Here is a 25,600-nt window from a genome sequence, read left to right on the forward strand (position 1 = left end):
TGGGGCCCAAGGTCTAGTCAGTCTCCCATCCCCTCAGTGTCCATTAATCCCCAAAACACTAGGTTCTCCATATCATCTTTGCCTTCAAGTCAGCACTGGCTTCCTGGTTCCAGTTTCACTAAATTGGTGATTTCGGCTTACTCTTTGTTTTTCTTTCTGGCCCTTGGGGATTTCCTGTACTTTCTTGTGAACTTGTTATTGCATCTAAAAATGTGTTTAGGGGGGCAATATGAAGCAACTGAAATTCATATACTGCTGATGGGAGTGGAAATTGGTATAACCACTTAAGAAAACTCTTTGCAGTGTCTACTAACATAGAACCAGGGCTTTAAACTGGTTTGTTCCAGTTCGAATCCTTGCTGAGAATTTGCTTCTTCATCCCAGGTATACTGAATCAGAATCCACAGTTGAATAAGATCCTCAGGTGATTCTTATGTATAATAAATTTTTGAGAACCACTGTTCTACTAGTGGTTCTCAGAATTGGTCCCTAACCAGCAGCACTAGCATCGCTTGGGAACTTGTTAGATATGCAAATTTTCAGCAAGGTTTCAAACGAGAACCCCGCATAGAACATATGTGTACCCTGTGACCCAGCAGTCCAACTCTGGTGTGTATATACCCAACAGATATGCAGACGTGTTCACCAAAGGACATGTCTAAAATGTTTATAGTAGAACCCAAATGTCCATCAACAGAGGAATGTATAAATCTATAAATAAATTGTAGTGTAGACATATAACGAAATACCACACAGAAATCTTTTAAAAAAAGGATGAATTATGACTACTCCCAACACATGGATGAATTTTACAGACATTGTGTTGAATGAAATGATAAAAGTTGATAGAGCAGAGTTCCTTGGTAAATATCTTGATGTAGAATCCTACTGTGCAACTATTTATTAGAAAATGTATGTATTTTATATTGTCTTCTACTTTGCATTTGAAAAAATTCAGAGAACTAAGACTTCAGTTCCTAGGTCACTGATATGTTTTTAGTGGAGACTTCCTTAACACAGAAGAGGAAAAAGTTGAAAAAACAAGGAACACAATTTTCAACATCAATTGGGAATGTTTTTCTAAAAGCTCAACAACACAGTGTTTGTATTTTTCAAATAAAAAAGTAAGGCAGCGTACAATCTAAATATAAATGTACTTAAGAGGACTCTGGGGCGTAATCGTTAAAATGGAGTCGGCACTTCACCTACCAGAAAGCGATTAATAGCTGTAATCTAGAAGACAGCAAAAAGCATCCAATTGTAACAAAAGTCTTTTTGGTTTATATTGCCAAATTACTGTAAAATGATCTTGTCTGATGAAGCCAATTTCTTAGTTTCCCTTGGCAGACTGAGTGATTAGTAAGCTAACATTTTTTTTTTAAAACTAAGAGACTGTTCAGTGGAACAATGTTTTGATCCTATGACTCACATTTAAATGAAGTATTCTTTGCTTTTCATCTCTAGGCATTGTTAAGATTAATTTGTACATCAAGTGTGCTGGAATTGAAATAAAATTTTAGCTATGAGTTCCTAATTGGCTTGCTACAGGCATCTGACTTTTGTCTTGGGTGTTTGGTTCCAGTTAGCTCATTTGTAGCATGGAGGTGACAGAGCTCTTGTCTTTACAGAACTGCTTAGAAATCTTGTGTCAGCACGGAGGGCTTGAGCCTGAAAGGAAAGATAAGTGCAATCGGACTGTTCATGACGTCGCCACTGATGACTGCAAGCATCTGCTGGAGAATCTGAGTGAGTGACGTTTACAGCTTCATAATTCACCTACGCTGGGGAGCCTCTGGGACAGTGGGAAGAATATGATGCAACTACATTTTTCTCATTTGCTTCATAACCTTTGAACCCCCACTATCACAAAACACTTTATTGATTATCAATGGGGTAATTATTGCCTTTTCCGTGTAGAATGGCTTTTTGCAGAATTACTACCACCAGCAGCCATCAAGTCAGTTGTGACTCATTGGAAGCCCGTGTGTGTCAGAGTAGAACTGTGCTCCATAGGGTTTTCAGTGGCTGATTTTTCGGAAGTAGATCTGCAGGCCTTTCTTCCAAGACATCTCTGGGTGAACTTGAACTTCTAGCCTTTCAGTTAGCAGCCAAGCACGCTGTTGCACCACTCAGCAACTCTCTTTGCAGAATTAATTGCTATTCAAATAATGCTAGATCTTTCTTGCATTTTACTGACCTCAGAGAGCATTTTAAATAATTACCACTCTTTACTTCTGACTTAGATTGTTTTTCTAGACTGTAGACTAGAAGGGTATGAGGAATCAGAGCCGAGTACTCTGCCATCAGCTGATCCTATGAACCTAGGCATATCGGTTGCCCTCTCAGGACCTGGTTGCCTACCTATATATGAAAATAATTGATGATCTCTTGGGTTCCTTCCAGCTCTAAGAATATATGCTCCTCAGCACATTTTCTGAAAGGTTTCCTTGTGGGTTTATGAATATGGTGGGCTGCATCATACCAAATATTATGACTTCCTATGTCAAGATTATCACCCAGTCTACCCAGTCAGCCAACTGTATCTATAAGCAGAATTTTAAAAATTGAAATGTTTTCTTCTTTAACTAAATTCATAGATTTTCTTTTAGATTGTAAATGTTGTTGTTAGGTGCCATCGAGTCGGTTCCAACTCATAGCAACCCTATAGGACAGAGTAAAACTGCCCCATAGGGTTTCTGAGGAGTGGCTGGTGGATTTGAACTGCTGACCTTTTGGTTAGCAGCCATAGCTCTTAACCACTGTACCACCAGGGCTCCAGATTCAGTATAAGAAAGAGTAGAGTCAAGGAGACCTATTAGGACATCACCATAGTATTCCAGATGAGAGATAATAATGGTGGTGCAATCCAGGCTTATAGCAGTGGAGGCAGTGAGAAGTGATATAGCTGAAGGTGTAGAGCCAACAGGACCCCTCATGGATTGAATGTGACGTATGAGGGATTAGGGCCTCCTAAGTAACTCTGAGGTGTTCAGCCTGAGTAGTTGCCAGGATAGAAATGCCGTCAGCTGCTAGAGGGAAGGCTGTGGGTGAAGTAGGTTTTGCTAAGTAAAATCAGGAGTTTTGTTTTGGATGTATGAATTTGAGATGGCTGTTAGGATATCTATGTAGAGATGGCAGGTCAGCAGAAATTCAAGTATTTGCTGGATATGTAAATTTTGAGTCATCCATCTATAGATATTTAAAGTCATGAGACTGGGTGAGATCACTTAAGGAGTGAATATACATAGAAAAAGAAGAAGAGAAATGAGCCATGGAACACCCTACCATTAAGAAGTCTGGAAAAAGTGGAGGGACCAGAAAAGGAGTAATATTAAAGAGCAACTAATGAGGTACAAGGAAATCCAAAGAATGTGATGGCCTAGAAGTTTATCAAGGACAGAGAGACCTGTTATGTCAGATGCTGTTGATAAGAAAGATGAGGACTGAGAACTGAAAATAAAGTAACCCAGTAGTCAGTCACTTAACTGCAAAAGCCAGTTTAAGAAGAGGATCATAAAAATACACATTTTTAAACATTTTATTTTAATTTAAAACATACAAAGTAATTCTTGCACCCGCTTTTAGATGGTGGTCTTTTCCTTATATGGTTCTGCTGATTGAAGTTCCACATATTCTTTTTTAAAATAAACCACACTTTTAATGCATCATCTATGATTTCTAGTGTTTTGAGGACTTAAATCCATAAAGATTACAGCCAGGAAAGCCCTATGGGACAGTTCTACTCTGTCACATGGGGTCACTATGAGTGGGAATCAACTCGGCAACACCTAACAACAGCAGCATTTGCCACGTGACAGTGTGCTAAACCCATTACGAACATAAGTTCATTTACTCTTCATAACAACTTGATACATATTCCTTCTGTTTTACAGAAGAAGAAATTGAGGGACAGGGAGATTGAGGTAATTTACCAAGTAACACAACCGGTAGCGGGCTGACCTGGTGCTCATTTCTGTGTGATTCTGAAGCCACTATGCTAAGCCCACTGACCCATCCAAATACAGACTGCCTCACTCATGACATTATTTTTGAAGGTGAAGGAAATGGCAATGTAGGGGATTCAGGGTCAAGAGAGGGCTCTGTTTTTCCTCCTTTTTTTTTTTTTTTTTTTTTTTAAGAACTTGAGAATCTTGTTGAAGGGAAAGGGTCAATGAAGCTGAAGAGATCAAAGACACAAAGAAAGAAAATGGGTTCGTGCAACATGGTAACAGAAACTGGGAAGGGGCTGAGAAACCAAAACTTACTCCAGTAAAAGAGCATTCAATTTAATGTTATTTAAAGAAATAAGATAGCTGTGCTTTGGTTTGTTTTAAAAAATGTTCGTATCTTTTTATTTTATGTAACAGTTTTGCTGTCTTGCTATCAGGATTTTTTTTTTTTTAACTTCTAATTCTTTTATTCTTTCAACAGATGCTCTTAAAATACCCTTAAGGATTAGAGTGGGTGAGACTCAACAAGACAACTATGGTTCCGATGATTTTGAATGCGAAAACACAATATGTGCTTTAAATATCCGGAAACAGACATCGTGGGATGATTTTTCAAAAGCAGTGAGTCAAGCTCTGACAAATCATTTCCAAGCAATCTCTTCTGATGTATGGTGGAGACTGGAAGACGTGACGTTTAATAACAGCACTGAATCTAGCATCGGTCTCGGCACAAGCAGCATACTATCCATCATGCTAGGTATCAGCAGTCCTACAATGAAAACAGTTAAAGATCTGGGTTTATTTATGCTTGTGGGCTACATAACATGATACATAGTTCGTTGATTAAGCACATTCAGAGCTCGCTTGTGGCAGCTGTCTGTGCTGAAACACTTGCGTATTCACAGTGCAGCCATTACATAATGTTGCCTTTTGGTATAAAAATGCTTTTATGCCTCAAATAATACGCAGAGAGTAAAGGACATGAAAGCCCTTGATGAGGCTTTGTGATTGCACTTGCTATTCTAGATAAATGCAGGAAATGAATTGCTGCAGCTGCTTTCTAATTCACAAGTTCAGAGCACAGCTCCAGATTGGTCCTTGTGCCACGCAAGGTGCTGTAGTCCACTGACATCTCACCTCTACAACAGGAGCCCTCGTCTAGAGTTGGAAGAAAGCGCCTCAATGAAGATAACATTCACAGCTCCCACATGGCATGAGTTGGGTGATGGCTGGTTATTTCCGCTGAGTAGACACCATGAAACAGACTCCAGAGAAATTATAAAGATAAGATTTGCTTTTGGGTGAGCAGAATAAATGCTCTATAAACGTTAATTGTCCCTGGTTATTTTCTTCCCCCTTGCATCAGAAGAATTAACATCTGTGGGTCCTCTACAGCTATGCCAGGACTGTGCTGGGCACTTCGGAAATGGTACCTCAGTGAGTCCTTACAACAGCCTCATTGTACAGATAACTAGGCAGATTACAAGATGATCTTCCTGAGTTCCACAGCTAATGAGCAAAGCAGCCGGGAGTCAAACCAGTCCATCTGATCGGAAACCCCGTGTACTTTCAGCTGCACCTTATTGCAGAAGAATGGCCAAGTTGGAGGAAGGGGAGGCTCTTACCATGCTATTAACGTACCAGCTTATTATATAAGAAAGTGTTTTATTCTGTTTGCTTACACGTGCTAATATCACGCAATTTTAGGGCAGATTATGACAAGTTGATTTTATGAATCTCTGGTATGATCATGAAAATTATTTTCTGGAAGTATTATTATACAGTTAAATAATTGCATTAAGAAAAATAACTCATAAATGGTTCCCAGGAATCCTTTTTGCCGACACATCATAGTGTTGCTCAAGGTGTGGTACTGCTCCAAGGGTCTCATAAACTAAGTCAGCAGAGCCACATGCATATTAGCCCTCACTTAGCTAACTGGAGACTGGTGAAGGCAAATGAGCATTCACCACCGTTGGACACATTTACCTCTATAAGTAATGGATGCTAAGGCTTGATTGGTCCACTCTCCATGCTTATCACAGAAGTACAGAGCTATACAACTATACACTGAAACCTAGTAGTATTTCTGATCTAAAATTTATTAAGTTTTGTAGGTAAAAGGCTTAGTTTCCTGTCTGTCTATAATTGGTAACTGTGGTGTTACTGATGTATGCATGTACGTGATTTTGCTGGTTTGATGGCCTGAGTTAGACTAAAAGAACCTTAGGCCAACAGATAAACACAGTTATAAGGGGTATACATGAATGTTTTGGGAGCGTGTTGACAACAGAAATCTAACGAATTGATCTGGAGAAGAGAAGAGATGAGACGAAATACATATTACTAATCCCTCCCTAGAGAAAAAGGAGTCCTGGTGATGCAAAGGTTAAGCATGCAGCTGCTGACAGGAAGGTTGGCAGTTTGAACCCATCCAGTGGTTCCACAGGAGAAAGACCTGGCAATCGGCTGCCAGAAAGATTACAGCCAAGAAAACCCAATGGGGCAGTTCTGCTTTATCACATGGGGTCACTATGAATCAGAATTGACTCAACAGCACCTAACAACAACAATAATCCTTAGAGAAGACACCTCTGGGGTGAGACCCATTCTGAGCAAGAGTAACCTTATTCTGAGCACCTGAAGTTACCTGGTTTTCCTGGACTCTACAAAATTGCTCTCTCTGAAGCTAGAAAAGGTGGCAGGAACCAGATCAAAAAGGGCCTGATGTCCCTTCCAAAGTGCTTGGACTCTGTGAGGTGGGCGTTGGAAGAACCATGGAAAGGTTTTACGTCTTGATCAGCTTTGCTGTTGAAAACGTAACCCCAGAAATATTTGGTTGTATTGTTATTCTCCAGGCTTCTCTTTATCCCTCTTAAAGACTGCTTTGGAGAGGTCTGTAGATTGAAGGCCTTCCTCTTGACTTTCAACAAACAAGGGATTACTCCCTTGTGCGACCCTTCACATACTCTGTACATGCCTCTGACAACTGAAGCTCTGGAGTCTTTAGGATTCTCACCGAGAAGATCATGTATTAACTTATAATAAAAATGATTTATTTATTTATTTATTTATTTGCAACAGGAAGTGTTCCATGGTCAGCTGGTCAGAGCTTCGCCCAGTCCCCGTGGGACTTTATGAGGAAGAATAAGGCTGAGCAGGTCACTGTGCTTTTGTCAGGTAAAGATGTGGCAAACAGAGGTGACATTTAAAGAGTTTTACTACATGATTGCTTCCCAGTACCAGTTTTTACATCTGCGTGTTTTTGTCCTGTGACCCCCAGCCATGCTCATGTGACTCCTAAGTAATGAGATGGTTTCTGAGACACTTGATTAAGGGAAGAAAGTTAAAAGCCTGTGTTTTTGATACCTATGGCATTGTCTGTCCCTGGCTTTTTTTTTTCCCCTTTTGTTAAAAAAAAAAAAAACAACGCATTTGCCAATTCAACATGTTTTACATACACAATTCAGTGACACTGATTACGTGAATCAGGTGCAGCTCTCACTGGTGGCCGTTTCCTGCGATTCAGATTATATCACTTATTAAGAACAAACCGGAGGCCACTCTGACTTGCTGACAAGAGAGTGACAGAGACCGTGTTAGGAGAAGCGTCTTTTGTTACTGTCAGGTGTATAGATGGCTATTATAATGGGACCAGGCTAACATTTAGTGAGCACTTACTATTTGCTAGGCCTTTTTGTTTACACAGGACACCTGGTGGCACAGTAGTTAAAACACTCGGCTGCTCCCCAGGAGAAAGATGTGGCGATCTGCTTCTATAAAGATTTACAGCCTTGGAAACCCTATGGGGTAGTTCTGCTCTGTCATGTAGGGTCACTGTGAGTCAGAATTGACTCACCAGCAGTGGGTTTGGTTTTTAACAGGTGGTTTACACATTACAAGTATAAATTCATTTAATCCTCATAACAACCCAATGAGGTATGTATTTCTGTTTATCCTCATTTTATAGATAAGAAACAGAGGCCCACAGAGATTAATTTTCTTGCCTAAGATCATACAGCTAGTAAGTGGTATAGGAATTCTCAGCCTCTCAGCCCTTAATTCTAAAATGCTACTGATTTCAACATATATTTCCCATACATGTGAATGGGTCTTAAAAAAATTCAGTCTCAACTAATAAAGTTTTATTTTATTGTTTGAACTGTCTTATTGAAGTTTAAAAAATATATATATAAAGTGTGAGGTCATCCCAAAAAATTCCTTTAGGCTCAAACAGTATATTGAGAGAGTGGCAGCACTTGGCAGCAAGGGAGCAGGGCACCTACAAGGAGACCCCAGACCTATGCACCATTGCTGGCCAAGGCTAGAACTTTTTGAGATTGGGATTATCTAGGATACTGAACCCAGCAATCAGAGTAGATACCAGCTGCAGTGTTGGAGCCGGGATCTGGAAGCCCCTGACTGAGATTGACAGAAGATGGGTGGGCATCCTGAGGGAGAGGAAGGGACAGCTGGGAAACTCTTAGGAGGCCAGGAGCAGTGGCTTTTTACCAAGCAGTATGAAGTATTTCAGTATTTTCACAATGGTAAAAGCCTGCTAGTGCTTCCTGGCCAAATATCAGCCCTGCCTATGATCAGTCAACAAATACGTTTTATCTTTTATGAGAGATTCTGTTGGATTTTGATCATTTGCATTTAGTAAGGAAGAGCCAATTTTCCTTCCATGTATTCATTTCTTACAGGTCCTCAAGAAGGCTGCCTCAGTAGTGTGACTTACGCATCTATGATCCCTCTTCCAATGCTGCAGAACTACCTCAGGCTGGTAGGTCCACTCTGCCAGGTGGAGTCTTACATTTCCCATTCTTGACACTGGAGTACTGGTGGCCTATTTTTATGTTCAGAAGAGGGTGAGCCACACCCACACTGTGCCCTGCACCCTGACAACACCATTGCCTTCCTCAGCTGGAAAGCTGCTCATTGCTTAGTTCTGGATTTTGTTTACTGTCATGTCCAGGTGTCAGTCTCATGGCCCTGGAGACCACCTGTGACTTGCAGAAAATTATAATTTGAGCAAGAGGAGGTTGTCTTCCATTAACAAAGACTTGACATCAGATACATGATCATCAACATGGAAGGGAACAGCCATAAGTATCAAGATGCAGTGCTATAAACTTACTGTATATTTACTCAAATAACACGCATTTTGTACTTTTTTTGCCAACCATGCCCTCCCCCCACCCAAGGTATTTTCATAAGCACTGAATGGAAATTCTTTTTTACATGTTGCTGTTAAAAAAATTAGCATAGCGTGCTTACAAAAATACCTTGCCCGGTGAGGGCTCGATTGGAAAAAAGCATATAATGTGCGTTATTTGTGTAAACTACGGTATAGTTTATAAATCGAATAAATATGGCAGTATTCATTAAGATATTGATTTGGCCACTTTAACAGAAACCAAACAATAATAAAGGACAGAAATTTATTTCTCTTATACATAGAAATCCCAGTGGGTGAGAGGTCCAGAGGTTAGAGGGAGGGCAGGTGACTGCTCTGGTAGGTGGTCCAGGGACCCAGCACCTTCTCTCTTGTGGCTCTGCTGTCCCTTAGGGTAATGATTATGTCAGCTTGGTCAAAGATGGTTCACCACTCCTATATTCCATTCTAGCCTGAGGGAAGAGACCCTGCAGGGCAAGCTCCTGCCTTTAGGGAAGTTGTGCACATCCCTCTTGCCCACATTCCATTGGCCAGAATTTAGACACATGTTACCTACTAGCTGGGCAGTGTGGTCTTTTGCTAAGCATCCATGCACCCAGCTAAAACTAGGTGCTTCTGTTAGGAAGAGGAAAAGGAAGAGTATGATTTTTGTGGGAACGTAGCAAATGCTAGATACAAAATGGATAAATACAATGCCTTGCATTTATTGAGCACTTACTATATGCCAGGCAGTTGGCTAAGTACACTTACATGTTTTATTTTATTTATTCCTCAAAGTATCTCTATGAGGTAGGTATATCATCCGTTTAATAGATGAGGAAACTGAAGCAGAGAGAGGTAACATAACTTGCTGAAGACCATACAGATAGTGAATGATGAGGCCAGGTATTGTATAAGTTCTTGATATGTATGTGTGTGTTTCTGTCTAAAACTAATGTTGATGATACAGAACATTACATAAACACTTCTGTTTGCCACCTTAATTTGTAAAGTCTTTAAAAAAAAAAAAAATATGAGTGGATTGGACTAAGACCCTTCACAAAAGCTGTTTCCATAAACTCTGAATTGATGTCTTTGTTTTCTCCCCTGATGAAAAGAAGTACTCAAAACCATTCCAGAGAACTTCTAGCTAGGCACAAAGTTGGGATTGATCTTTGTAAAAGCAGCCACAGTAGTGTATAAACATTCAAAGGCCTTACAATTCAGGAGAGATGGAGTTCTGAATCTGATATTTTTACTTTATTTCTTTTGCTGTTTGCTCTCATCTCCCCGAAGCATCAAAGGGCACCTGAGGGTCACATTTGAAAAGAAAGTAGATCTATCTCATTCCTTTGCTTCAGTGGAGGTTGAAAGGTGTGACCAACTGGTTTTCAGGAATGTAAGCCTCAGGCCCTGAGTTGGACCACCTGGTATAACTAATTCCTTCTGTCCTTTCTCCCTTCTCGGCTTCTCTGCAGAGGCAAGGTTCTGTACAAATGGCCCAGGGCTTTCCATTCATCTGTGCAGCTGATAAAATCAATAGAAAGACAATAACATTGAATTACAACTGCAAATTAGCCTTGACTGAGCAGATCTGTGAAATGAGAGTCTACTAGTCACAGTGCACGTAGGATATTCTAAATACACGTATATGTGTGCCCCGTTATGCATAAAACACAGTTTAACTACCAATGACTAACCAAAAAAAAAAACCAAACCCACTGATTCCGACTCACAGTGACCCTATAGGACAGAGTAGAACTGCTCTATAGGGTTTCCAAGGAGCAGCTGAGGATTCAAACTGCCAACCTTTTGGTTAGCAGCCAAGCTCTTAATCACTACACAACCAGGGCTCTAAATGACTAACAAACTAAAGACTAAATCAACACTGTTGGCCGTTCTATTCTCAATTTAATGAATGTAAAGTTTTTTTAAACCCCAAAATTAACTTTTGGATTAAAATAAAATAAAAATTTATCACTTATTTTAGCAAGCACTTAAGAATTTAAAGTGACAAGGGAATAATGTTTTATAATAGTTGTGTATGATTTTTTTCTTCCATACAAGGTTATAAGCCCTTCAAGGGAATAAAAACCCATTGCCACTGAGTCAGTTGCGACTTATAGTGACCCTATAGAACAGAGTAGAACTGCCCCATAGTGTTTCCAAGGAGCAGCTGGTGGATTCGAACTGCTGACCGTTTGGTTAGCAGCCAAGCTCTTAACCACTGCCATGTATTATGCATTTTTCTATCCTGGTTTGCTCTTTAATATTTGACAACCTTTTATTGAGAGCCTCCTAAATACATTCATGGAGCTTCGGTTCTAATGGGAGAAGACAAAAAGCAAATGAATAAATATACATGTAATGTTGTTGTCGCTGTGAGTTGGAATTGACTCGATGGCAACAGGCTTGGTAAATGGGAATGTTGTTATTAGATGCCTTTGAGTTGATTCCGACTCAAAGTGACCCCATGTGATGGAGTAGATAGAACTGCCCTGTTGGATTTTCTTGGCTGTAAAAACCCAGTGGGGCAGCCTAGAAAATACTGTGGGCCAGTTCTACTTTGTCACATGGGGTCGCTGTTGGTCGAAAATCAACTAGGTGGCACCTAACAACAGCGCGTACATATATATGTGTGTGTGTGTGTGTGTGAGTACTGTAATTTCTCTTGAATTCCCATTACTCTCTTATACCTAGTCTGTAAAGAAGGGACCTCAGCAAATGGTTAAAATCCTCTGTAACAAAGGGCTCCAGTTTTTTGTATCCTGAACACTGGGTGTGCCAGTGTTGTTTAGGGGGGATGTTACATGAATAAATTGACAGTAACTATGTCATTTGTGGCTCTAAAGTCATAAATAAATTAGTTCTTTAAAACTGAGTGTCAGAGAAGTTGGAATTAAATTCCTAGCTATAAAGCATGAGATGTTAAGCTGTGGTCGTCCCAATTTTTGTTGGCTCTGTAAAGCACTTTCATTTTTCATTCTTTTTTTGAGTTCAGTGTCTTGGCACAACCTGGCCTAAAGCTGTCTTTGGACGGTAGAAGCTTTTACTCAGACTCTGATAAGGGAAGTGCTGAACACAAGTTGAGGTTTATTGTAAAATGCCACAAGTCTGAAAACACCTGGAAACTAGTGGAGACCCCAGCTCCTCTAGTAAACCACACTCTGCAGAAAAATAGAGGAGGAAAAATAATAATAATAAAGGGATGGATTTTCCATTGTTGAGGTCATTTGTTTCCATTTAATCTGGAACCATTTGCCTTACAAAGCACTAATTGACATGTCATAAGAGCTTCCTGAATAGGCTGTGAAAACACAAGCATACAAGGGGGATTGATAGCATCGTGATAAAGAGGGCAAGCAATGTCCCTTCACTAATAAACAGAAATGACATGTTGTAGACATGATTTAGGGCATAATTCTGGTGAATATAATTCACCTTTTAGAAGTTGAGTTAGTTTTCTTTTTCAAAGAACAGATATCTCCTTTCAACATAATTGGAATATTTATATATACAATATAAAATATATTTGTAAATATATATATATATGTATGTGTAATATGTATAGATAAATACACACACACACACATCCATCTTTAGAGCCCTCTGCTGGAAGCAAGGAGCATATATATTCCTTATACCCAAGGTCTTGCTATTTGGGGAAATGTAATATGGTGATGCTAGAACAGATGAGTATGTTTTCTTGGCAGAGCTTTGCATGTTCACGCCAGTCTCAGAACAGTAACAGGCTCCTAGCCATTATGTTAATTTTTTGGTTGTTGTTGTTCAGATCTTAATGGTACCCAACACAACTATATCATCTGAGGCAAAAGAACAAAACACCATTAACTAAAACTTAACTGAAAATGGATAATAGCTGAAATGAGAAACATACTCATAGAATGTATGCATCAGAATGTAGGAACCATCTGGAAGTCTGTGTCTTTGTTTATCCCTTTTTTACCTACTTAATTCACTTATTGATTTGTATTTGTATTCGACCTTCTTCCACAACAGACGTTAGACTATGTAAACACAAAGGGCTTACTGCTAGTGAATGGCCTTTTTAATGAAATTCAAAATTAAATGCTTCCTGTCTGTATTCCTGAGAACCTACAATCTGAGAACAAATAAGGTGTTGAAATCGAAGACAGCTTATCTGTGAAATTGGGTCTCTTGCTGTTATATCATTTCAAAATCAGTCTTAAGAACGTGTAGGCAGTTTGACAGGATGGCTATAACGAATGTAGTACTCTTGTTTTCAGACGTGAGACAAGAGTAAATAGCCATACAAGTCGAAAATCTCAAGGGTAGAATAGTCAGTAAATCTTGAAAATCTTTATCCTGTTTTACTGGTCTGAAACAATGCATTCCTTGTGAGAGAATTTCTCCCCCTGTAAATCATGGCCACTTGGGATTAATTTGAAGAGTTCAAGATTTCTAGTTTAAAATTGTACCTGGCTATACCTAACATGCGATTTCCCACTAAGGTACTTTTGAATCATTGTTTAAAACCTCACAGTAACAAAGAAAATTAGAACTGTGATCTCCTTTTAGCAAGAATCTGGAAAAATATTTCCACTACCTTTAGGGGCAGTGGAGCGCTGGTGGCGTGGCAGTTAAGAACTCGGCTGCTAACCAAAAGGTCGACAGTTCGAATTCACCAGCCACTCCTTGGAAGCTCCATGAGGTAGTTCTTCTCTTGTCCTATAGGTTCGCTGTGAGTCAGCATCGACTCGACAGCAATGTATTCGGTTTAGGGGCAGCAGAGTGTTACACCCACTTTTTCAACACTGAACCTGAAATTAGATAGGAAAGTACTTTCATCCATCTCTTACTATCTTTTTGATGATTCAAAAAAGGTAAGATTTTTTCCAGTTAGACAAGTAGACATATATCCTTTTACTACATGAGCAAGTAGCCATTGAGTTAACTCCAACTCATGGCAACCTCGTGTGTGTCAGAGTAGAACCGTACTCCATAGGGTTTTCAGTGGCTGATTTTTTAGAAGTAGATCACCAGGTCTTTCTTCCAAGGCAATTTTGGGTGGACTAGAAACTCTAGCCTTTCAGTTACTAGCCAAACGTATTAACCATTTATACCACCCAGGGATTTTTTACTGCATAGTCTGGTTTTTTCTCTTTTTTTGCCACACCATGACATTCTCCTCCAGCCCCCTGTCAGTACACATCCTTTCACGTCCATTTGGAAACCACAACTGCCAGAGTGACCTGAGGAGGTACCTGGTGGGACTGGTGAGAATGTACAGCATCCCTGAAGGTGTACTATCCATAAGCGCCTGGGCTGCAGTGCTTCCTTGGGCTGCAGCTTATTCGTTTGTCTGCCATGTTGGGCAGCGGGAGTTCCTCCCACTGTAGCCATTGCTGCTTCCTTAGTTTAACTAGCAGCTATAGCCATCAGCCTGCCATTCACCTGATGGCCTAAGGAGGGCGTTCAGCCAGAGAAAAAATGGACAGCGAATGAGGCCAGTGGTCGTCTGCACATCTTGCTTTATTGCAGAATTCTTCCTGTGGTTTCTTAGTACATAAAAACTTACAACAACAAATTAGCGTTGTGCCTATGAAAAAATACTGCAAGACAGAGTAAGAGAATATCATTCTGAAAACTTGGACTGGAGGAAGAGCATCCCTTGAAAATTACTTACTAGAAAACCCAGAAAAAAATTTTGGATAATTATTTTTATTCGAACCCACCAGCCACTCTTTGGGAAAAAGACCTGGTGATCTGCTCCTGTAAAGATTACAGCCTAGGAAACCCTATGGGGAGTTCTACTCCATCCTACAGGGTTGCTATGAGTCGGAATCGACTCAGCAGTATACAACAACATAGAAGGCAATATGACAGATTATGAAGCAAATTTAAAAAACCATAGTGGAGTCCAGGTTACATTAAAAAGGGGGAAAAAGAGAGAGGTAAGGAAGACTATAAGAACAACCAAATGTGCAATGGAAAAATTAAAGTTGTATTTGAGGCAGTAAAGAACCGAACTGAGACAGTGAAAATTGTATTCAGTGTTGTGAAAGACTAAGTTGAGGGGCTCTCCCAGAATTTAGAAGAGAAGGACAGAGTTATAACAATGATGAGATAAGGTGATAGATACCCAGAGAGAGAACAGAGAGGGAAGCTAAACATTATAGCTGTTCCTGAGGAATAAATAGAGCAGAAACAGGAGCAATTACCAAAAACATAATGGAAGAAAAATATCCTAAGCCAAAAAAGGCCTGAGTATGCATATCAAAAGGGCCTACATGTTCCAATTAAGATTGGGTGAAAGAGGCCACATCTAGACAATTCTGGGCAACATCTTTTTATTATAAGCACAATCTGAACGTTCCTTAGGGTTTCTCATCTCAGGTACAAATGAGGACATCCTTTCCATCTGAGGTTTTGTGGTTCCACCTATGGAGCAGAAGCTCAGCTGAACTTTCTAGAATATTCTTTTCCCTCATATCTCTGGGGGAGTCTTCTGTCCCAGTCTTGGTCCTTGTTTACACCTCCACCATTTCTTGGCTGGCAGACCACCACTACCGCAGTGTACAGCCCGGGCTACTGTTGATTTCATCCTGATGTTCTTGGGCAGCTACAGGTACTGTCATGTTTCTTCTAAGGCATGCTTCTCTTCTCATTGCCATCCTGGCCCCGTGTGAATACCAGCTGTTCCCTTTTTTATTGAAGGCTTAACAATAATGGAATAGTATTCGAACTGAGAGAAAATCACTACCAGATATGTTGGTTTTTAAAACCTAAAAACCCAGTCCCAAGCCCAGTGTCTAGACCACATCCCTCCCTCACTCATGGCCTAATGCCCAGTGGCCAAGCCTGGCTTTCCTCCATCTTCCGAGAGTTCCCGCAAGCCTGTCTTGGTCTCTTTGGAGTCCAGGGTCAAGTCTTAAAGGTCCCAGGAAAGGAGGGGGTTCAGTGGCCTTCCATGCTAAAAGTTGCCCCTTAAGCCTTCCTTTCATATCTTATAATCTGCCCACGTAATGATGGACCGTGTGCGTGGATACTCTTCCCAGAAGTCCACCCCAGCCACCCACAAGGATGTGGCTTCCCCGCTGATCTCAAAGGGGCAACCTTATCAGAGCACAGTAGATCAACAACAGCACAAAGATACACATACATGTCCTACATTGTCCCATTCCAAATTATAAAAAGAAAGAACATTTTCATGTATAACACTTCTTTAAGTCTGGAAGGCTCAATCTTCACACATGAGTGACATAACAGAACTGGGTAGATTTGAGCTTCACCTGTCTCTGAGTCCTTTTCTGCAAGACCTTTCCAAAAAGAAAACTTTTCCCGAGCACGTGGCCTGGGAGTTGAGGTTTTGACCTAGAATAATGGAAGTGGGCAGGTGACTTTCCCCTCCCACATTTGCTCCAGACGTTACTGCCTTTGTCTTGTATAGACAGGAATTGACTTTCCACCCAACTCCTAAGAAGTCAGCATAAAGATATTCTCTGGTATACATCAGCTGCAAAAAGATGACATCCGTGTACCCTTCTTTAAGAAAACACATAAATAAATGCTTGCATATGTAATATCAATTATGTAAAGGAAAAACTTTTATTCATAGTGTTTCTTTGGGGTGGTGACACTATCAGTGATTTTTATTCTGCTTATTTATACCTTTTTTGTATTTTCCAAAATTTACTTAGTGAAATATATTAACTATTTTAACCAGTAAAAGGAAAACGAAATAAGTGTTAGAAAAATTCAGGAACATCTGAAAGAGGTGATAAAGGAAAATATTACAGAGCATCAGCAGGGGACAAAATACACTAAGAACTACGTTTCCCACCTAATGTACTGAACCTTACAACAGAAAACAGAGGAAAGAGAGAGTACCAGTATGCTTTTTCATAAAATGTAAACTCTTGATAAATACTATACTTTGTCACTGTTTCACATTGCAGTGAGAGACTTCAAGTGCCCAATGAATAAAGCTAATCCCTTAAAGATTGTTTTGAATCTTTGGGAAGGCTTAGGACAACCAGAAAGGAAATGCCACCGTTTTTTTCCCCTCTGCTTCTCAACTTAGCATTTTCACCTGAGCTCTCCTCTTGGTTTATCCATAGGTTGAGCAATATCATAATGTCATTTTCCATGGCCCAGAAGGAAGCTTGCAAGACTACATAGCACATCAGCTTGCACTCTGCATGAAGGTATTGATTACCTGCATATGCACTCCTTTTCTTTGACAATTCGAGAGTGTATAGAACTGATCGGTCTGTTTTCTTATCACAGCACAGACAAATGGCTGTGGGTTTCTCCTGTGAAATAGTGAGAGCTGAAGTGGATGCTGGTTTCTCCAAGGAAAAGCTGGTCGACCTGTTCATCAGGAGTGGTAAGACCATTTCAGGGGACTGGATTGTGATAACCAGAAGGCATGCTCTTCAGTGATACCATTAAAATGCACTTTGTGGCTTGGGGATAATTTTAAGTCAACTTTTCAGTTATTCAGCAGCTCATGGGATTAAAATTAGAAACCCAAGTGAACACATGCAAGAAAGTATTTTCATGTATGTATCATTGCATCTGTTGAGCGGCGTGCATTTTCTTTTCTTTCTTCTTTCTCTTTTGCTGTCAGTCATGATTTGTTGTGGGCATACTATGTAAATGGCACTAGTGGTATACCTAGGGGGATAGGTGGTGGAAGCATCCCCTCTACCCTCTGGGGCAGACTATTGTATCATTAATGCTGTTGAGAACTGCTGGAGCATGGCAATGATAAAAAGCAGACCAGTTTTAGTCAGTTTCATTATTGTTTATTAATTATCTACAAATAACGTGCCCCTTTGTTCCTTGGTGACCAACTCAGCGTGTCTAAATCTATGGTTAGCATCTTCTCAGAGAGCTCCTCTTCCTAACTTCCCAATTTTGGTGAATGATACAATTCTCTTGGCCACCTGCAGTTGAAACTCTGGTTTTATTGGCAGGTCCAAAAACCTAAATGCCCCCAGTGCCAAGCAGAGCATGTTAAGGGGTGAAGCGGGCTGGGGGTGGTTTGGGGAGGCCTGTCCTTGTCCGCTGCAGCTCTCCGCTCCGGTAGCTCTTTGCTGGCAGAAGTGTAGATCCAATGTTGTGAAGTCTTGTGACTTTTAGGAAAAAGCCGGAAATCCAGGTTTTTACATGAAAACTCTTGGATTTTTTTTTCTTTTTTTTTTTTTTTTGCAGTGTTATCAACTCTTGCCATTTTTTAAAAGTAACATGAGGACCACATAGAACTGCCAGGTCCTCTTATTCATGGATCTTTCACCCTTGTCTCCACAGGCAGTCAGTCTGTGGTCAGGCCCTGCCAGGTCTGTTTCCTTTTTCATCGATCCCCATTGGCACCATCTTAGCTTATGCCCCCTATTTCCTATAGTCCCTGGGTAGCGCAAACAGTTAAGAGCTCAGCTGCTAACTGAAAGGTTGACAGGTTGAATCTACCCAGAGGTGCCTTGGAAGAAAGGTCTGGCAATCTACTACCAAAAGATCACAGCCAGTGAAAACTACAGAGCACAGTTCTACTCTGAAACACATGGGGTTGCCATGAATCAGAATCGACTTGACGGCAACTGGTTGGTTGGTTCCTATATCTCATCTGCTTTCCTGTAAGTGGCTTCTCTGCCCACTGCTTCTTCTCCCTGCACATATTTCACAGGCCTTGCAGCCCCTGACTTAAAGCCTTCTGTGATTCCTGGCCCCCTCATCCCTCTATTGCCCACTGAAGTAAGTCCGTGCTGTTCAAGTCTTTCCATTTAGGGCATTGGTCCACCTAATTGGCTTATCTGACACTTTTTAATAAGTGTCTGTGCTCCAGCTATTTCCTGCATCAGAAAAGTCGCCCATTCATTCGTTCGTATGGTATTTCTTTCCTGTGTATCCTTTACTTTCCCACTTCCCGTGTGTTTGCTCACGCTGCATCTTTCATCTGGAATTACAAAGTAAAGACAACCCATGCACACATTATTACTGCCCTTGGCAGGAACTGTTCAGAGTACTATGTTGTGCAGTACTGATTAAAATAGATACAATCTCTGTCTTTCTGGAAACTACAGGAAAAGCCCCCGTCAAAAGGCTTTAAGGCCACCTCAGACGAAGCCTTCTCTGATCTCTCCAGGGAACAGCAGTAGACTTTGTTTCCACCTCTGTGCCCCACCTAACTATAGGTCAAGGCAGTTGAGAGTATTGTTTCTTCCTCTGTCTTGCCCCCACCCACGTACATGTTGTGTGATGAACTCCTTGAACGCTAGTACTATAGCTTACTCTCCTATTTAGCCTTGTACACTGATTCCCAATAATTATTTGTTGAATGAATGAGTGAATTTCCCAATGCAAGAAATAGCTTGGGCAAAAGAATAAAGAAATTCTGAGTCACATTCAGATGTCAGCAAGTAGAAGGTCTTGCTTGGAGTGGAGGAAGAAAGAAGTAAGATTAGAGAGGACAGACATTAATAAGGGAGTAGATGATAGTCAAGGTGGATTGGATTTGAAATGCAAGGTTCTTAAACAAAAGACTGAGGCCAAAGAGTCTCCACTATAACTACTTTTTTATGTAGGAAGTGGTGTATCATCTCCAAATACAAAGGAAATTTTATTGTTTATTTGGCTTAGAAATTTATAAGTAATTTATTAACATTTCTAATTTTTAAGAAGTGTCTTCCTTCTCTTTTTAATAACAAAACTAAGACACAAATATCAGGTTCACCTGTTAAGTCCTCGAATGCAGTTGCCCAGGTGAGTGCTCTGAGAATCATGGTGATTCTTCAGTTTGTCTTATCCCCCAGTCTCTGCCCTTCTGGGAACTACAGGGAAAGCTGTTTTAAGTCCCTCAATTCTGTTCAGTCTGATTCCTATATCTCATCTCCACCTCTTGCTCCCCATTCGCCCTACCACTTATCATTTCCTGCTCAAGGGAATGTGGAGGCCTCATCACTAACCCATCTTATTTCCTGTGGTCTCACTCTCCCACCAGCCCTCTGCTGGGCCTCAGAGCATTCACTCTAGAATGCAGAAGCACTCGGGAGAGCCCCTTGCGGTATACTTCAGTGGCTCCAAAATAAAAGCTGCTGTTCTGTGAATGTCATGTTAAGGATGTGATTATTTGCCCTCTGACCTTGCCCTCAGTGCTCTCCATCCTCATCTCCTAAAATTCCCACCACCTCCATCACCATTTCCTCAGTAGGTCCCGCTGCTTTTGCCTGGTGCAACGAAGAGATAATGGAGAATATATACGTAGTCAAGCAGGTGAGGGCATGAGAGGCTGCTGAGCAGTGAGCCAGAAGAAAGACTCCATCAGTGGCTGTGGGATTAATTCTCCTATATGCAGAGAGCACATAGCGGGGAGGATCCTTTGAATAATGAACAAAGTCAAGAGGTGATGGAAAAGTACAGAGGGTTGAGAAGGCAGAGATCTGGACAAGGAAAAAGGGGGTCCCTAGGCTGTTCCAGTCATACTTCTGGAATTATGAGGGTACAGAAAGTGTCACTATTCTCTTGAAGGTTTTTATGGGTTTTTTTTTTTTTTTTTTTTTTTTTTTTGCTTGTTTTCAATCAAATTAAATTGATTAAAGTACCTTACTACAAGTAAGGAATACACTGATTCATAGGTATTCAACATTTACTCTCTGGTTTTTAACCTTGTTTTCTCTAAAGAAAGAGCCTTAAACTGTTTGGATTGGGCTGGAGTAGAAATGACAATTCCATTGTTGAACTTTTATCTTCCACTGAGCATGGGACATACATTACCTTATTCTTTCCTCTCGACAACTGTAGAAGAAAGCCAGCAAGAGTGTCACAGAGCAAGAAGAAAAGGGGTGTACGAGCAAAACATGCAAGAAGGAGGAGTAGCAAATGTATTTTAAATGATGAGTTTTAAAATCTAAAACTTACATGACGATTAAAATGGTGACAGTGAAGAAAAGAATGTAGAACAAAGAACACCTCAGAAAGAATGGCATGGCACTTATGCTAGTAAGAGTTGCTTTGTGCTTGTTTACAATAACATCTTCCTTCTCATATTGCCTTTTGTGAGAGACAGTCATGTCACATGGCTCTGTTATTTGGTAAGGAGGGTGTGAACGCGCATTAGAATCAGATTGAATTTCTCTTCTATGTAAGGGATGGAGTTGGCTTAGCAAGACAGAGAGACATGCTTCTTTTAATTCCATGTGGCAGTGAGTGGTAAAAATAAGTAAACACTAGATCTTTATTTTAAAATAATACTCTGAATTCCTGAGAGAACTTTCCTTTTTAGAATTAATGAGTGCAATTACTGTAGTAATACTAGGAGAACATGACAGTCATTATCTACATATGTGACTTCACCTCCTTGAATCCTGCGTTGCTGGAAGCTCTAAAAGGCGTACCCTTTATTCTCACCTGGCCTGTCAGAGCATCCTCCCCACAGAGCCTTGTTTTAAGTTGACACTGTAGGGGCTGTTTTTCATCCCCGAAGGGGAGACAATACATTTTGGATCACCCTAGACACAAAGGTGGCGTAGTGGTTAAGAACTTGGCTGCTAACCAAAAGGTTGGCAGTTCAAATCCACCAGCTGCTCCTTGGAAACCCTATGGGGCAGTTAGTTCTACCCTATCCTGTAGGGTTGCTATGAGTCAGAATCAACTTGATGGCAACAGTTTTGAGTTTTTTTGTTTGTTTGTTTATTTAGACACAAAGGAGTTTGGGGTTGACTGTTAAATGTGGTATGTTAATTGTTTTTGAACCAACTAGTGTTGCTGTAGAACTATCTAGGGTGTATGGAACTGGGGAAGGGGATAGCCCTCAGGCTAGCAAAAGGGTATTTGATTAAGATTAGTAACTTGCAGGAGAGGGCCAGGGCTGATGGAGCCCATAAAGTTGGACGAAAAGAAAGGACCAAAAAAGTAGACCAGTTTCAGAAGTAGGGCTTTAAAATAGCCTAAGGCAAAGGAAATCCAAATGGCTGACTTTTTGGCCATGGGTTAAAAGGACTTTCCAGCTATATAACATGGGGTGGTCATCTTCTCCATTTCCATAAAACCTGATCAGAGGCTGATGAATCCTTCAATGTTGGAACTGTAATGAGTTACCACTTCTATAGTTGGTTAGAATTTTCAGCCTGAAACTACTAAATAACCTGAACTACCCATTGCTGTCGAGTAGATTCTGACTCACGGTGACCTGAGCTAGACACATGCTGTTTCCCACCTAAAATAAAATTTACCTGTGGATCTACTTGTTTAAGGATGCTGAACTTAAGTGCTCAGGTGGAGAAATAGGTGTTACTCAATAATTGAGGAAATGAGACTGGCGGCATTGAAGACAAAGCTTTTCACCAAAGAAACCCACACTGTATTATCCAGTTGGTAACTCCTAGGAGGTCAAGATAAACAAAGATGTGGTAGAAATCCAACCATTGATGAACAGTAACCCCTTTGTGTCTAGGGCAAAAGCTGCCTATTAAAGGTGGAATTAAGTCATCAGCAATATAATCCTTGCTTGTAGACCAGGAAAATGAGTTTACTATCTCTTTTGAGAGACCTCCTGCACTCCTGTCAACTCGTGTATTTGTATCTCCAGCCTGAATCCTCTCTCCTTACTCCCACCCACCTGCTGGACATCTCGGAAGGGATGCCTCACCCACATCAGGCCCGAAAAATAACTCATTATCCCAAGTATGCTCCTGCTCATGTGTTTATGCCACTGTTAATGGCACAACCTCTTCTCTGACCCAGGGCGGGAACTTCAGAGTTGTCTGGTATTTCCTGCCTCTCTCTCAATGCAGTCAACTAGGGAGCCTTCCTGATTCTGTCTCAGAATGCCTTTTCATCTGTGTGTTGGCCTGGATGAGGCTCCCGTCACCTCTTGCCCTAACCACAGCAGTAACAGCCTAGTAGGTGCATCCTCCTGTTCCTTTCCCCTTCTGTCAGTTCTTTGCACCAGAGTGAGGATCTCAGTCAGAGTCAAATCCTGTTTATCCCCTCCTTAAAGACTTCCATTGACTCCCCTTGCTGGCAGCTTCTCCCTCCTAACATGGCATTCTGGGTCTTCCACTTTACATTTTGGGTGCTTCTAAGGTTTTCCGTCAGCTGCTAACCTAAAGGTTGGTGGTTCAAACCCACCCAGTGGCTCCGCGGAAGAAAGCCCTGGCAAACTGCTTCAATAAAGATTATAGTCAAGAAAACACATGGGGTTGCCATGAGTTGGAATGGACTGGACTACAATGGGTTTGTTTTTGGTTTAATGTGAGGAGAAAGACTGAATTGGTATGTAAATGACAGTATATATATATACAAGGAGGATGGCTTGATAAGCAGTGGTACACACTGCTTTGGTTTGGGTTTTCTGAGGCTTTATATCAGCAAGCTGCCCTCTGGCTGCACATTACTGTCATCAGGGAGCTTCCAAATGGCCAGTGCCTGGACCAGCACAGAACAGTTTACTCAGAATCGCCAGAGATGGGTCCCAGGTGATTCTAATGTGTGGCCCAGGATTAGGATGCTGTCTGCTGCTCTCCCCCTGCCCACAGCTGGCTTTACTTAATTCCCTTCCACCAACCTGGCTCCACCCAAGTCCTCAGCCCAGTCCTTAGCGGCTCTGAGCTCACCATCATGCCAGTCTTGTAACTGTTCTGGCCTTGACTTGATGCCCCATCCGTCCTAGGACTGACCTCTGCCTGGTGTCCCAGCCTCCATTCTTCTATCTGTGCCATTTCTTAAAGCTGGAAAGCCTTCGTCTGACCTGCCCATCTGCTAAAATGTCATTCCCCATGATAGGCCAAGCTTAAAATGCCACATCCCCCAGTTAGAATCGGTCACCTCCAGCGTTCCATAGCTCTCAGCCTGGACATGCAGCGAGGCGGCACTGGGTACACGTTTGTTGAGATGCAATTAAATGTTCCTTCAGATCCCTTCGAGCTGGTTGCAGCAGCTTCAGGGCCACTCGAGCTAGCCGGACATTTAACAAACATCAAGATAAAACTGGAGACCTTCAGTTCCAAATTACAGAGAATCATATGCACAAACCATTCAACCTGGTCAGTCTTTTATCACATAGGAGAAAAGTTTGAACCCTGAGAAGCATAATATTAGAGCACTCTTCACTGAATAGCCATGTGGAAGGAAATCCAGCAGACACCAGGGCAATTGCCCTACAGGTGCAACTGAATGAGAAGTGGTTGTTATTCTTTCTAGTCTTCAAAGCATCCAAAAAAGCTATTTCAGTCTCAGAAGAGATCACTTAAAATGTTCAAGGAGTTCCTTTAGAAGTGAAAATACATTGTGTCTATAGCAACAATCAGAGGGAAAATAATATGCTAGCCTGAGTACCAGTGGAAAGTGGGATGCTTGACAATACTCTCAGGTATTTTAAATTGGTCTCCTTATTCTTTTGAGGTTAAGTTGGCTAAGACTGGCTTCTGAGAATCTTCTAAAACATTAAAATTAACTTACATTTTTTATTAATTCATTGGTATATAGGAAATGGAGTCCCTAAGTGATGTAAATAGTTAATGCACTCAGCTGCTGACTGAAAGGTTGGAAGTTCAGGTCCTACCAAGAGGCTCCTCAGAAGAAAGCCCTGGCAATCTACTTCTGAAAAATCAGCCATCAAAAACTCTACGGAGCACAGTTCTACTCTTGACACACATGGTGTTATGGATTGAATTGTGTCCCCCAAAAATATGTGTCAACTTGACTAGGCCACAATTCCCAGTATAGTGTGGTTGTCTTCCATTTTGTGATCTGATGTAATTACTCTATGTGTTGTAAATCCTAACCTCTGATGTTAATGGAGCCCTGGTGGCACAGTGGTTAAGAGCTCAGCTGCTAACCAAAAGGTCAGCAGTTCAGATCCACCAGCCGCTCCTTGGAAACCCTATGGGGCAGTTCTACTCGGTTCCATACGGTCTTATGAGTCAGAATCCACTGGACAGCAGCTGGTTTGGTTTTATGATGTTAAAGAGGCAGGATTAGAGACAGTTATGTTAATGAGCCAGGACTCAATCTACAGGACTAGGGTGTATCTTGAGTCAGTGTCTTTTGAGATATAAAAGAGAGAAGCGAAAAGAGAGAGAACGAGACCTCATTACCACCAAGCAAAAAGAGCCAGGAGCTGAGCATGTCCTTTGGACCCAGGGTCCCTGCACTGAGAGACTCTTAAACCAGGGGAAGATCAATGACAAGGACCTTCCCTCAGAGCCAAAAGAGAAAGCCTTCCCCTGGAGCTGGCACCCCGAATTCAGACTTCTAGCCTCCCAAAGTGTGAGAGAATAAATCTGTTGTTAAAGCTACCCACTTATAGTATTTCTGTTACAGCAGCACTAGATAACTAAGATACATGGGTTCACCATGAGTTGGAGTCAGCGCGAAGGCAACTTTTTTTTTTTTTTAAATACAGGAAATGCAATGTATATTTCAATTAAAATGTCAATAACATTTGAGTGCTTAATACGTGCCAGGCAGGGTTTTAAGTATGGTGTGTGTGTGTGTGTGTGTGTGTGTATAC

General features: G+C 41.1%; 1 protein-coding gene across 1 annotated transcript in view; it reads left to right on the plus strand.

Moving 5' to 3' along the window:
• The window catches only part of CTTNBP2 (cortactin binding protein 2), a 152,671-nt gene that overhangs the window by 101,446 nt on the left and 25,625 nt on the right, over positions 1-25,600 (plus strand). Inside the window, exons 9-14 of the mRNA XM_004389629.2 lie at positions 1,629-1,746; positions 4,432-4,707; positions 7,035-7,130; positions 8,654-8,733; positions 17,208-17,294; positions 17,377-17,476. Coding sequence (XP_004389686.1) covers positions 1,629-1,746; positions 4,432-4,707; positions 7,035-7,130; positions 8,654-8,733; positions 17,208-17,294; positions 17,377-17,476 — 757 coding nt within the window. The remainder of the gene's footprint in view (positions 1-1,628; positions 1,747-4,431; positions 4,708-7,034; positions 7,131-8,653; positions 8,734-17,207; positions 17,295-17,376; positions 17,477-25,600) is intronic.

This window comes from Trichechus manatus, unplaced genomic scaffold, assembly GCF_000243295.1.
Source record: "Trichechus manatus latirostris isolate Lorelei unplaced genomic scaffold, TriManLat1.0 scaffold00251, whole genome shotgun sequence".
Taxonomy (NCBI): Eukaryota; Metazoa; Chordata; class Mammalia; order Sirenia; family Trichechidae; genus Trichechus; species Trichechus manatus.